This window comes from Pristiophorus japonicus, chromosome 4, assembly GCF_044704955.1.
Source record: "Pristiophorus japonicus isolate sPriJap1 chromosome 4, sPriJap1.hap1, whole genome shotgun sequence".
In the NCBI taxonomy this organism is placed as follows: domain Eukaryota; kingdom Metazoa; phylum Chordata; class Chondrichthyes; family Pristiophoridae; genus Pristiophorus; species Pristiophorus japonicus.
The window spans coordinates 100,062,352-100,077,062 of NC_091980.1; the positions used below are offsets into that span (position 1 = coordinate 100,062,352).

At 39.8% G+C, this 14,711-nt stretch overlaps 1 protein-coding gene across 3 annotated transcripts in view; it reads left to right on the plus strand.

Annotated features, from left to right (window-relative positions):
- Positions 1-290: 290 nt before the first annotated feature.
- Positions 291-14,711, plus strand: part of csnk1a1 (casein kinase 1, alpha 1) — a 57,393-nt gene continuing 42,972 nt past the window's right edge. Inside the window, exons 1-3 of one of the 3 annotated variants that reach the window (XM_070878456.1) lie at positions 291-617; positions 752-858; positions 11,425-11,551. In XM_070878456.1, the coding sequence (XP_070734557.1) occupies positions 495-617; positions 752-858; positions 11,425-11,551 (357 nt within the window). In that variant the 5' untranslated portion in view covers positions 291-494. The remainder of the gene's footprint in view (positions 618-751; positions 859-11,424; positions 11,552-14,711) is intronic. The other 2 variants (XM_070878455.1, XM_070878457.1) reach the window with 2 other exon arrangements.

The following is a 14,711-nucleotide window of genomic DNA, read 5'->3' on the forward strand; positions in this document are numbered from 1 at the left end:
TGAAAGCGAGGCGTTGCTCAATCGGGGAGCCAATGCAGGTCAGCGAGCACCAACCAAGCAACAAACAAGCAATAAAAACCCTATGGCCTCCTGGGAGTTGTAGGCGTCCCTTTATTGCGCGCGGGACTACAAATCCCACAATGCAACGTGACCCGCCCTCAAAGTCACTGCGGCGCGTCATGACCGGGGCGGGGGGGGGCGGAGAGGAGGAGGAGGAGCGGAGCGGGGCGGGTCAAATCACCATGGCGATAAGCGCGAGAACGAGATGATGATTGTAAAAAAAACGATGACGTAGGTTTTCCCCCCATACCCCCCACAAGCCTTTGCAAAGAAGAAAGAACTTGACGGTGATAAGATGGAGCATTAGGGAGAGTCAGCGCTCGGGGCAAAGCAGGAAACGGATCGGGATAATTCAGAGAGGAAATCTGACGCAACTCGGTGGCTTCTATATGTTCGCGTCCCGCCTGTCCTTGTGCTGAGAAATAACGACGAGGATGGCCAGCGCCAGTGGTTCGAAAGCGGAATTTATCGTCGGTGGAAAATACAAACTGGTTAGGAAAATCGGCAGCGGCTCGTTTGGGGATATCTACCTGGCGATTAACATCACCAACGGGGAGGTGAGTGTGGACGGCGGGGGGAAGAGAAGCTGTCGAGTCCACCCGTGTTGTCGATAATAACGCCTGTCGTTGTCCTTCGCCGACTGACGAGGTTTTTTTTTCCCTCTTTTCCTTCTGTTTTTGGCCGTTTTTAGGAGGTGGCAGTGAAATTGGAATCACAGAAAGCGAGGCATCCTCAGCTTCTCTATGAGAGCAAACTGTACAAGATCTTACAGGGAGGAGTCGGTATCCCTCACATCCGGTATGTTATTGATAAACTTTTTGTTTTGTGTGTGTATTTTATGTAACAATTGCCCTTTTTCACGTTTGTGCGGTAGGTGACCTGCTCCGTCCCTCCCTCCCCTGCTCCTCCTTTAGCTGAATCAAAAGGCCTGTGAGAAGCGTGTGACGGAAAGACCCCTCTCGTATAATTCCTTTTTTAATTGTTTTGGTTTTCATTGAAACTATTTATGTATTCGTGTATGCATATCCTAGTTTTAAATAAAGGTTGAGGTTCGTCCCAGCGATCACACTTTTCTCAGCAGTCACTTTGCGGCCTACCGACGATCTCTTTCTGTGCTGCAATTTTTCCCCACACTTGTCGCAGTCAGCACCCCTCGCTTTTGAAAAAGCAATTCATAGACATTACATTTCATAGCTACATTCTGAAGGTTTTAATTGTGCTCAAACATACACTACGGATGGCTGCGTGGAATGGCTGCTCTTTTGTTGTGTTTTGCACGGACATGTCATAAAATGGCGGATCGACGTGATTAGGAGCAAGTTTCATCCTACAGGATTTATATATTTCCTTAAGGCAGCCCCGGTCATTCCGTGTATTTCCGACTGCCAGGATGGTTGTTTTTAAGCAGTGTAAGCTAAGTTTCAAAAAGAAAGGAGGCTCTTTTGCTGATTTAACTTGAAACAAATCATTTTTGCACTCTGCAAGTTTTTGACTTAAGTTTAGGGACTAAGCGAGCAACTTGGTCTCACCTGTGATTCACTATTATTTAAGAACAATGAAGCTGCTGTGCACGTTTTGGTGAACAAATGAGGTAAGAGACAGTATCAAGTTAAAAGAAAATACTTATAACATTGCAGGGAAAAATGGAAATCCAGCAGACTTGGAGAGCTATAGAAAACAAAGAAATAATGAGTAGAAAGGATGTATGAAAACAATTTTTTAATGGATGTCAAAGCTAACAACAAAAGTTTTCATATAGTAAGAGTGGTAAAGAGGAATGTGGGCCAGACTTAATTTTGTATTTCTTTTTTCACACTTGAAGAGAGATCAAAGTTACAAAGGAACCTTTTTTAAAAAAAAAGTCATGGAGGAACTTGTTAGATCTTAACTTTTTTTAATTGATAAAATAATGGGATTTAAGAGAATTTCTACCCAATAATCAAAGAAATCGGGAGAGAAGTCCCAAAGCTCCAAATTCAGGAATTATGCCTATGCATTGGAAAACAACTCATTATTTCAGGGAGGGAGGAAAACCAGATAACTACAGGCCTGTCTGTTTAACATCTGTTGTTGGAGAGTTACTGGAATCTTTTATCAGAGACAGTGACTGAATACTTGGACAAATATGAGCAGATCAGAGTGTACATAGATTTGTTGATGGGTAAGTCATGTCTAGTTGAATTTTTTAGGTCGATGGCATGGTGTACATTATCTATATGGACTTAAACATTGGAATATTTTCTTAATGGAGAAATTAAAAGCTGTGGAGGAGGAAAAGGATTTGGGTGTCCATGTACACAAACAACTAAAAGCTAAAGCACAGTTGAAAATGGGATCAAAAATAAAAAAGGAATTTTGGCTTTTATTGTGGGCATTGGAATAAAAAGTGAGGAAGTGATGGTTCACTTGTGCAGCATCATGGTCAGACCCCATCTGGAGTATTGCGTTCAGTTTTGGGCACCAAACCTCAGGATTATAATACATATATTGATTGGAGGGGTGTATGGTTGATTCACTGGAGCTTAAAGGGATAAGTTTTGAGGACGGGTTGCATCAACTGTCTTCCTCTGGTGGGAGAATTCAGAGCAAGGAACATAATCATAAAATTAGATAATTAGAGTGAAAGCAGGACACATTTGTTAACACACTTTTCCTCCACCACCCCCACCAAACTCCAAAGCTGTGGACCTGGGTCGATTGAAATTTTCAAGACTGAGATTGATAGGTATGGATATCCAGGGACATGGAGCAAAGAGAGCTAAATGGAGCTGCGATGGGAACAGGATTGAGAGGCTGAATGGTTTACCCCTGTTCCTATGTTTTTCTTTTTCCTATGCAATAACTTAAGCTAACCATGTCTGGTACAAATGGATGGTATATTCTTTTATTGTAAGGTTCCAAGAATATTGAACAATTATAGTTACTATACAAATGCTTTGCCCATATGTGTTCAACGAATGAAGTTCTATTTGAACTGGCAATATTTTGGGTGGCTGTAATATAGCCTGGACAGTATTCTCCATATTCTGCCTTGAAGAGCAAAATCAGTTAAAACAATTTTGAGAGGCTATCTTGTCTTTCTGTCTCTACTGGTGGTGTTGCCTTAACAACATTTGTTAAATCTGAAGAGTGAAGTAATTCACGATTTTGTGTTAAAAATATATTTGGGAATCTGCCTGCTGTCTTCCAAAAAGTAATTTGCTTTCCTGGAGGCCTACTGTATACCGTATTTGGATTACACATTTATGGTGCAAATTGCTGTCCTGTAGCGGATGGGGGAAGTGACTTGGATGTAGATTGTATTCCTTGCTTGTTATCAGTCTTGGACAGGGCCACATCAGACTCCATGGTTGATGTCCAGTTGTGATATAAAAGATCCTGTGGAATTGATTTTTGTTGGGAGAGCTTAATGGCATTCCTTCATATTTACCTGTAACACTGGAGTTTAGGAAGTCTAAATGTTGGAAACATTGCTAGAGATTCTTTTTGCCATCTGAATGTCTTGTGCAGAAGTATGTGCTGCTTGGTCGGAGTAGTTATTCAGTGATTTGGCGCTGGTCAAAGACTGCCCTAAAGTGGAGGAGGAGCATCTGGAAGGGTGCTGAGCACCTGGAGTCTCATCGGGAAAACAGGTGCAGACAGCGGAAGAAGCGTGTGGCAAACCAAACTCCCCACTCACCCTTTCCTTCAACGACTGTCTGTCCCACCTGTGACAGAGACTTTCCTAATTCCTGTATTGGACTGTACTGTCACTTAAGAACTCACTTTTAGAATGGAAGCAAGTCTTCATCGATTTCAAGGGACTGTCTATGATGATGATGACATTAGTCTTCTATTGAAGCTCCTAATTTGTTGGAGAATTTGCTTTGACTTGTTGGAACTTAACGATACACTCAGCTAATGAGTTGATAACTTTAAGATAATTTGCAGTGGTAAACTGCAAATAGGTTTATAGTAGGTTAGTTAGACCAAAACGTTGTTTTGTCCATTTGTAATATCCAAAACAAGTTCCATAACTCTTGTGTTAGCTGATATGAAATGGAGATGTGGAACCATTTGTACATTTACCTCTGCCATGAGTGAGGAAAGGGGAAAATGTAGCCAGTGTTTCTGTTCTTTAAAGCCATCCAGTTGCTCCAACTAGAATGTTTTATCATAATCTCTGGCCATGCTACACTCTACCTCTGTGACCTCTTTCAGTCCTGACTCCAACCTTCCCTCCCCATTTCCTCAAAAAAGATTGTTGACTGAGCTCTCGGCTGTGTCTGCCTTGCACCTCTACAACTTTCCCCAAAACATGTCTTCTGATTTTTTTTTCTACTTCCTTTCTTTCCTCACTTTTTGAAAGCCTCTTTAAAACTCATCTCTTCAACCAAGCCTGTAGTTACCATTGCTCCCTTGTGTCTGTTCATGTGTGAAGTGCAATGGATATTGGGCATCATGTTAAGAGCTCGGCAAGTTTTATAATTTAGTCTGATAGTTTTGTTTTATTTAGGTTGGTCTAAACTCTACGGTATAATCATTTTTTAAATCTAAACTTCGATAGATATTTTCAGGTTCAAACTAGATTGCCACTGTTGTTTCATGACCCTTATGGAGCTGTTACTAATTTTAAGATACTACTAGAGCATTTTTAATGCAGTGTTTTTTGCCTATGGGGAAATAGTTTGACACACATGTTAGTGCCATTCAATGTGTTATGGGCCTGGTTGTGGATTGTTCAATTGCTTTTTGACTGTTTTGGTTATTTTGCCTTTAAGTTTATGGCCTAATGTTGCTTACAGCCTATGTAATGTGGATTAAGTGTTCTGAAAAGAACAAAGTAGTAAGAGGCCCAGGAATAGGTTGCCAATCAACTTTCTCTATTAATGGCCGCAAAAGAAGTCTCCAACATGGCCCATACATTAAAATTTACAATCGAAATTGTATCATTTTTATATCTTCAATACCGATCATGTAAGGGCTTGCCTTGCACTTCCTGATATAGGAACTTAATGTATAGAATTGTGGGTTCAAATATGTCCTGCCATTGTATAGTGCAGTATGTTGAGCTCTAATGCTGTCCTAATTCTAATGATGCTGTAAACCTTTTTTTTCTTGGGCAGAGGGAATGTAAGGATATGCCTCCCAGTCAGGATTGCTTTGAAAAATGTGGGAAGGTTAAGGGAGTTGCTGCATTTTTATGCACCTGTAGTGCAAGCATATTATAGCAATGATTGCATAGACATTTGTTACTTTGCATGATAAAGGGAGTTGGTATTACTTGGTTTGAGTAGGAGCTGAACTTAAAATACCCTGGGTGTGATGTGCTAAATTAATTTAAAACTTATTAATTTGAGGAATTGTGCTGTAAAATGCTTTTCACAACATCTCAAAATGCTTTACAGCCAATGAAGTACTTTTGAAGTCTAGTTACTGTTATATATGCAGCAAACAATTTGCACATAGCAGGGTCCCACAAACCACAAACAGTAATGTGATAAAGACCAGATGAGGAGTTTAAAAAAAAAATGTGTTACTGGTTGAGGGATACCAGGGAGAACTTCCCATCTCTTCGAGTAGTGCCACCTTAGAGGGCAGACAGGTCCTCGGTTTAACATCTCATTGAAAGGTGGCACCTTCGACAGTGCAAGTCTCCAGTTATCAGTGTGCATGGTTTAATGCATATTGTAGCAATGCTGTAAATTATGATTGCAAAGCTTGATTACTCTGAAAATTCTAGTAACTGAACTGTTTGGAGCCCATTTTCTTATTCATGGGATGTAGATGTCATTGGCAAGGTCAGCATTTATTGCCCATCCGAATTGCCTTTGAAGGTGGTGGCACCTTCTTGAATGGCTGCAGTCCATGTGGTGAAGGTCCTCCCACAGTGCTGTTAGAGGAAGTTCCAGGATTTTGAAGGAATGGTGACATATTTCCAATTCAGGATGGTGTGACTTCATACCATATGTGAGTTCATACCGCTGTTCTGACTGAGAATATTGTAAAGACTGAGTGAGCAGGTGAACTGTATATCAAACTTCCTGTGTATATCAGAAGCACTTGAGTTTGAGGACAGAATGCTACAAGCTGCAAAAAACTGCTGCTGGATAAGGATGACTGTGTCAAAATTGGAATTAGAAAAATTAAATGTTGGAGTAATAAATATTGGTGCTTGCACCCCAAAATAATGGGACTGACTGATTTGGAGTAGACCAAGATGGTTGTTTGATGTCATGCCAGTGGAGTATACCTACTTGGAATATAGTGTTGCAGCATTCAATTTCTCGTGCATTGGTTTGTCTTTGTTATAAATGTAGATCCTTATCTGTGAAAATGCATGAAACCAGAGGTGTATTACTTACCTAGGTTTTTGATTTGCTGTTATTTGTTTTGAGTTGTTGATTAGATAGAATGTGTTGGACAACTAGTCTGTTCACAATTTGAGCTCCACCCAGATGAGTTGCCAAAAGCAGCTATGTATTGGTGCTATGTCAGATGGCTTATAAACATTTATAAACGGGTATTGCTATGTCGGTGGGTCAGTGTCATCTGGTGAAGTACTGTAGCAATCCTTTGCGCTCATACAGGTTATCAAACTGGATGTACGTCACTGTTTGAAGGGCTTTTCACTTGTTTTTATTACACAAGTCTGGGGTGGGGATCATGATTGAAAGCTATCAAGTGTGATTTTAAGGATGAGAGGGATGTTATTTGATAGCATTATGTACTTTTAAATATAACTGGATGTCTCACTGCAGCTGTAGAGCCAGTGCAGTGTTTTTTGTTTTGTATTAAGATTGTAATTACTGTAGGTGTAACCTGAATCCAATCTCTGGGCCTGACCTGTCACCAGATTGATGTGGGGTGAGAGTCCTTGAAGGATTCTTGCTCTGCTTTTGTGTTGATTCAGACCTTGAATCCAGATTGACATTGCACAAGGTTGGTGTTGGTAAAAGTGCTTTGGAACAAAGCTACATTATAATGGTGAATGTATCATTAAGATTTTGGAAACACATTTTACTTGAGCTATAACTTGTCCGTAATGGGTCACTGCCCTGAAATACTTTATGGCCAATGCACTTCCCTGCTTTGAAATTTCTTCTATTAAGAATTTGTATAAGCAATCTTATTAGAAATCTGGAGCTTTAAACTTGGTGTAATTTGTTTTGAGTGATCCCTTGGTTGTCCTGTTTTGAATTGGTTTCTTCTGCAGCCAGAATCAGCAAGCTCATACTGCAATGTGTTTTGTGCAGTTTAATAATCCGTTAATTACGACTGCTCAAATTATTTTGTGCTATCTTGACCTTAAACTAGGATTTTCCCTATTTTAAGTTTCAAAATTTGGCTTGCTTCTATTAATATTGGCGATGGTAGTACTAGGGGAAGGACGCGTTCTTGCACCTACAGTGAAAGACTTGGATCAGATATGGGATGGATTCGATACAAAGAAAACATGCTTCTGTAGCAATATGCTGTAACTCGTTGTACACCAATATGATGTATATCTGTCTCTCTCATCAGCCTTTTAAATGAGACTTTCCAAATTGGGAACAGGAGTAGGCCATTTAGCCCCTCGTGCTTGTTCCACCATTCAATGAGATCATGGCTGATTGGTGACCTAACTTCATATACCTACCTTTGCCCCATATCCCTTAATACCTTTGGTTTAAAGAAAACTATCGATCTCTGATTTAAAAGTAACAATTGACCCAGCATCAACTGTTTGCAGAAGAGTTACAAACTTCTACCACCCTTTGCATGTAGAACTGTTTCCTAACTTCACTCCTGAAAGGCCTGGCTCTAATTTTTAAGTGTATGTCCCCTAGTCCTAGATTTTCCAACCAGCAGAAATAGTGTATCTCATCTACCATATCTGTTCCCCTTAATATCTTAAATTTCGATCAAATCACCCCCTAATCTTCTAAATTCCAGGGAATACAACCCTAGTTTGTGTAATCGTTCCTCGTATTTTAACCCTTGGAATCCCAGTATCATTCTAGTGAATCTACTGCACTCCTTCCAAGGCCGATATACGTCCTGAACACAGTACTCCAAGTGTGGTCTAACCAGTGATTTATATAGCTGCAGCATGACTTGTATCCACTTTTATTCTACTCATCTAGCTATAAAGGGCAATATTCGATTTGCCGTTTTAATCATTTTTTTGTCCATGACATTTAAATGATCTATGCACATGGACACCTAAGTCTCTTTGGACTGCCACAGCTTCTATCTTCACCATTTAGAAAGTACCCTGTTCTCCTTTTTAAAGTCCCAAATGGATGACCTCACACTTGCCTATATTGGAATCCATTTGCCACAGTTTTGTCCATTCACTTAATCTATTAATATCTTTGTAATTTTATGCTGACAATACTGCCCATCTTTGTATCATTGACAAACTTGGATATGTGGCTCTGTATCCCCTCAGTCAAGTAATAAATATAGTCAATAGTTGAGGCCTCAACACAGATTCCTGTGGGACGTAACTAGTCACATCCTGCCAATCAGCGTACTCGCCCATAACCCGACTGTCTCCTGCTGCTCATCCAATCTTTGAATCAATAACTTTTATTTATATAGCACCTTTTAATGTAGTGAAACGTACCAAGGCGCTTCACAGGAGTATTGTGCAATTTAAAAAAAAAAAAAATTGCCACTGAACCGCATAAGTACAAAGATCAACGAGGTATGTTTTAAGGAGCGTCTTGAAGGAGGAAAGAGATGCGGAGAGGTTTAGGCAGGGAGTTCCAGAGCTTGGGGCCTAGGGAACAGAAAGCATGGCTACCAATGATTGATTACAATCCGGGATGCTCAGGGAGGGCAGACATCTCGGTTGTGGGGCTGAAGGAGATTACAGAAATAGGGAGGGACGAGGCCATGGAGAGATTTAAAAATAAGGATAAGAATTTTGAAATTGGGGCGTTGTTTAAAATCAGGGCAATAATTTTCCTTCAATTTCATGAGCTTTAACTTACTTAACTGTCTCTTATGAGGGACTTTATCAGATGCATTCTGCAAGTCTATATAAATAACTTCCCTATACATACCCCTGTCCACTACTTTAGTCATCTTCAAAAGAATTCAATCTGGTTCATCAGGTATGACTTACCATTTACAAATCCATGTGGGCTCTCTCAGCTGAAAAATTTCAGCCTTAATTATAGACTCGTAACTTCCCAACAGATGTTAAGCTAACCGGTCAATAATTCCCTGGGTTCACCCCCTCATCTTTCTTAAATAACGGAGTGAAATGTGCAATTTTCCAATCTAAAAGAACGGTTCGTGAATCGTGAGAACTTTGGAAGGTTGTAGTTAGGGCATCTGCAATGTTCTCATCTACTTCCTTTAAAATCCTGGGATGAAAACCATCTGGTCCTGGGGGTTTGTTACTCTTTAGTGCCATTATTTTCTTCATCACTGTTAATTTGCTTATGTTAATTTTGGTCAGTCCCTATCACTGATTTAAATATTAGTTTGCTTGGGATGGTCCAGCATGCTATACTCTTCCTCTTCTGTATATACTGAAGTAAAGTAACTATTTAACATGTCTGCCATTTCCTTATTTTCATTTATAATGTAGGTTGGACCTCCTTTATCTGGGACTCCCTTATCTGGCACCGCCCCTCGTCTGGTATGATTCCAGCGGTTGGGGGCGCATGCGCAGAACGCAGCCGACCTCCACCCTTCCGGGAGTGCCGTGCTGACACTCTGCCCGCCGGGGGCCACGCCGACCTCGCCTCATTTGGCAAAATCCCTTATTCGGCACAGGTCAGGTCTCTCGGGTGCCCAATAAGGGAGGTTCAACTTGTATCACTATTAGCAGTTTTTAAGGGTCTCACGATGCTCTTAGCCAATCTCTTTTTCCAAAGATAATTACCAAAGTTTTTTGTGTTGATTTTGATATCCCTTGCAAGTTTTTCATACTCTCAATTTGTAGCTCTTACTACCTGCTTTGTCTCACATAGCTATTCTTTGTTCCTCTCCCATTTGCCAAGATCTGTGCTTTTTTTGCATTCTTGTATTTTTTTTTTAGTATGATGTTGTCCTTTACCTCTAGTCATTCCTGGCTGTTTTTATTGGCAAGTAGAGCTCTTGCCCCTTAGGGTTTAAACTGGTCCTGTATCAGGTTAAATTATTTCTTGAACACCACCTACTGATCCTGTAATTTTGTCCATTAACAGATTTGCCCAGTTTACTTTGAACAACCCTGTGCTTCATCACATTTGAAGTTGACCTTGCCTCAATCTAGAATCTTAGTAGCTGTTTTGTGTTTCTCCCTTTCAAACACATCATTGAACTCAATTATATTATGGTCGCTGTTGGATAAATGTCCACGCACCATTGGACTGTTAACTAAATCTGGCTCATTGATCATTATTAAATCTAAATGCCCTGCCCATTTGTTGTTTCGAGGATATATTATTGCAGAAAACTACCCTGAACACACAAGAAATTTGCTACATTTTGACATGAGCCTATTTGCTTATCCCAATCTATATGGAAATTAAAACCACTCTGCCTTTACTAATGCCTAATGTCTAATCTCTGCATTAAAATTAAAGATGATATTTGTCCTGTGTTCCTCTGCACACTAGAAACTGGATTTAGGTGTCCAACATGGTTCCCTTACTTCTGCTTAGAGACTTTTGTTCTCCGTCTGAACTGAAATTCAGCCCAAATCCTGTAGATGAAAGCATACTGCACCTTGCAGTCTCCCTTTCCTGTCATTGTTACTGTTCTTTGAGGTTGCTACATGAAATTGCATGATGCTGTTTGTTGTGTCTACTTTCAAATGCGTTAACCTTTAATGAGAAAATAGTCTGCTATAGATCCCTTTATATTTCACTTCAATTTTAAAGCTAGTCGCCATAGTTAACTTCTTGTTGTATAATGTGGCACTAATTGTAGAGTTGCTGACTGTTGACTCCATAACCTAGACATGCTTTTCAGCATAGTAGTGGTAAAGGCAGACCTGCTTTGTCTTGCAAGAAGTTACATTAGTACTTAATATGCATTCACAATTGCTATATGGCACTTTAATTCCATAATAGAATATTGCTGATATCATTAAAAGTACTGTTTTAACATAATTGACTGTTTTAGATTTTAAGCATTATGCAAATCCTAATACCCCACTAGTTTTGAATATCCTCTCATTTATTTTAATTCAAGTCCTAAATTGAGGATGGTGTAGCATTATATTTAATTATCTTCATTGAATATATATTCTAGAGTAAAGTTTTTCTCTGACCATCTATAATTTCAACAGACTTGTTTTTAATTCATACAATTTTAATTATAGAATTGATGTGCATAAATATTATGTCATAGCTTGTATTTATCTCTATACACTAAGAATTGTAAATTGTTCACTTGCAGGTGGTATGGACAAGAAAAGGATTACAATGTCCTAGTTATGGACTTGCTTGGACCTAGCCTTGAAGATCTGTTTAACTTCTGTTCTCGCAGGTTCACGATGAAAACTGTTCTGATGTTAGCTGACCAGGTAAGTAATTTGTATGCAATAAATCTGGAGTTTTGAGTGGAGTACCTGAGAATCTAAGATGGTTTGTTGTGATTGCTATAGTTTAGTTTTGGAAAAAGTAACCCATATGAAGTATGGGAGCACCTTAGTATTAAATAAAGTATATTAGAATATGCATGGGAATGGATAGTTTGGCCATCCATACCGATATGAATGGCCAATTTAAGACCTTGGAAAGCTCCTGGCAGAAGCATTAAGGAAGCTTTGGCACTATGTAAAGGTGCAGTTGGCAGAATCTGAAACCTCAGATGTGACCCTTGTAATTGTTGGAGCACAAAGAACTTGATGTACTGCAATATCAACGGGCATGTCAGATTTACATTACCCTTGTGAATATTCTGACAAACCTAGTTCATGACTTGTGTGGAGCATAAACACCAGCATGGACCTGTTGGGCTGAGTGGCCTGTTTCTGTGCTGTAAATACAATGCAATGCTATGTAACAAGTGGTGACCAGCTATATCTTGAAGTTCAGAATTGGAGTTCCAGGTGGTGGTGGCACTATCCGAGTGAGCCAGAAGTAAAGTTCCTCAGACTGTTGTGTGCAGATTATATGTTAAGACTGAACTGCACCCCCAGCAGCTGAAGAATCCTATCTTGTACTCATCTATTCCATTGTAGATGGGATGTGATTTCAGGTCTGGTTTGGTAATTGAAATTGTAAAGGTAGGTGGACAGAATTGGCCTCTTCATTTTTTTACTGGTCATGGTTGAGAGCATGTCTCTACACTGCCTGGAGTAGTTTGGTTAATGATTGCCTTTTAGATGAGAAATTGGATGCTCCGTCATGGGCCGTGTTAGGAAAGTGTCACTTGGTTGCAGGCAGCACGCTCTTGGAAATGAGGAACTGAGTTGGGATAGTGAACAACCCTATGTAAAACCTGACAACGTAAAAAATAGGAGCAGGAATAGGTCATATGGACCCTCGAGCTTGCTCTGTCATAAGATCATGACTGAACTTCTACGTCAACTCCATTTTCCTGCCGTTTCCCTTGGTGCCCAAGAATCTTTCACTCTCAGTCTTGAATATATCCGACTGAGCATTCACAGCTCTCTGGCGTAGAGAATTCCAAAGATTCCCAACCCTCTGAGTGAAGACATTTCTCATCTCATAAATGGCCAGTTCTGAGACTGACCCCCTGTTCTAGACTCTATCCCCTTGGGTCTGAACACACAAAAGTTAGTGCTCATCTATGTTTGTGAGTAAGCCTTGATTTGCTTGAAGGTTTGGTTTAGTTTCCAAATGCCATAGAATGAGCTATTTCCCTTAGTTTTTATTTGTAAACTTATTATAAAAGCAATTTGTGCCATAAACCAAATCTAGTAGTGTTGGGTTCTTTTATTTTTATGCAACGGCTGTCTTATTTGTCCTAGTATTGCTTAGAAATTATACATTTGTGTTGGCCATTGGTCTCTGCCAGATGTGCTTTTTTTCCCCAGCAGTATTTGCTCCTGAATTTGGGATTGGAGGCTTCCCATGGGAAATGCCTCTGATCTGCATATAAAATGCCCACATACTTGGTGGTCTGGGAGGTACGGTGATTCAAGGTCCTGGGTCTCCAGGTACGTGTGGGCAGAGGCCCACGTAACTCGGCTGCACGAGGTTCACAAGCGCCCCTGGGATCATGTGGGCCGGCCTAACAAATGACTGAAGGGAATCCCCATTCATGCTTATGTGGATTCCTTATGTACAGAATGGGAATATCCCCAAAAATACCTCTGCACTTCAAATACATTTTTTCAAAAAACTATCATGTTTAAAAATAATTTAAACTGCATTTAATTAAATACTAAAAACACAAAATTACATCTTTTAAAGAGGCTGAAAATAAAATCATTTCATAGGTTTTTAAATGCATAAATTATAGATTTAAAAAAAAACTCTTACGCTGGTAAAAGCAGGCCTTGCAGTGGCTTTTACCACGCGTAAGAATTTTACTGACGTTCACTGGGCAGAAGTTGGGCAAATAGCTCAACTCTGCACCAGCGAATGCCCTTTTCCCAGGGATTCGTACGATTTTCGTAAGAAAATTCTTGACAGACAGCAAGTTCCGGGTTTTAGCGCATGCCCAAACCCGAAACTTGTGCGGCCCTTACAAGCGTGTGCGTACTTCGTACACGCCCGCAGGTGACTGCAAATTATGGCCCATAACTTTGCCATAGTTTGTGGCACTGATCTCAGTGGAACTGTGTGGCATTAGACATGGGTTGAGTGAGATGATTTCACATAAATTCTTAAGCATAATTACTTTGGGGCGAAAGGTATACTAAAGCTGCAGGCTACTAAATATGCTATGTGCCCATTTATTCAGTGGTGCAGTATAATACATTAACTTCACAATGGGATCATTGGGTTACTATCTGCTAACTATCTCTCTTGGCTTGTTTGATGTATACAATAGCTTTTCAATAGCAAATCAATAGCTTTTTTTATAACCTGATATTTTCATTCCGTATCTTAGACACTGTTTGATTAAGAAAACAATTTATGTGCTTTGGCAAATGCTTTAGTTAAGTTCAGGATTGTGAAATTCAGTGATGCCTTAACAAAATATTCTGGTGGAATAAATATTGCAAGATCTGCCCTGCTTGCTCTTTGAATTCCAAAATAGTCCTATGGTTTTGGGGAAATCAGCAAAGTTCTGATGTAGGGGTGTGTGTTTGTATGCCTCTGGCCAGAAGTTGACAAACTGCATTGGAAAAATATAAACCTGCGTGCCTAAGCGTTACTGTGGGAACAAGTAGAAATAGAAGCTGAATTGGAAAGTTCTGCACTGTATAGCATAAGCAGTGAATCCAGTGTGAAGAAATCTAATTGGCTCTTGCTATGTGTTGTACACATATATGCAAACCATAATTAACATTTACACACGTAGTTTTAACATTAGATATTTAAGCATTAATGTATGGCTTGCTGCATAATAAATGCATGTAACTTGGATTGGCAGAGCTTTAAATGGGAAGGCAAAGTACACCACAGGGAAGAAATAGAATCTTTTAAAGCTTAGTATTGGACTTTTTTCTGACATTTTTGACAAAAGACATTAAAGCACTTTTTTTTAAAAAAAGAAAACCTTTTGATGCTTCATAGCAAGCTTTGCAGCTTTTAGTTCTCTCTTTT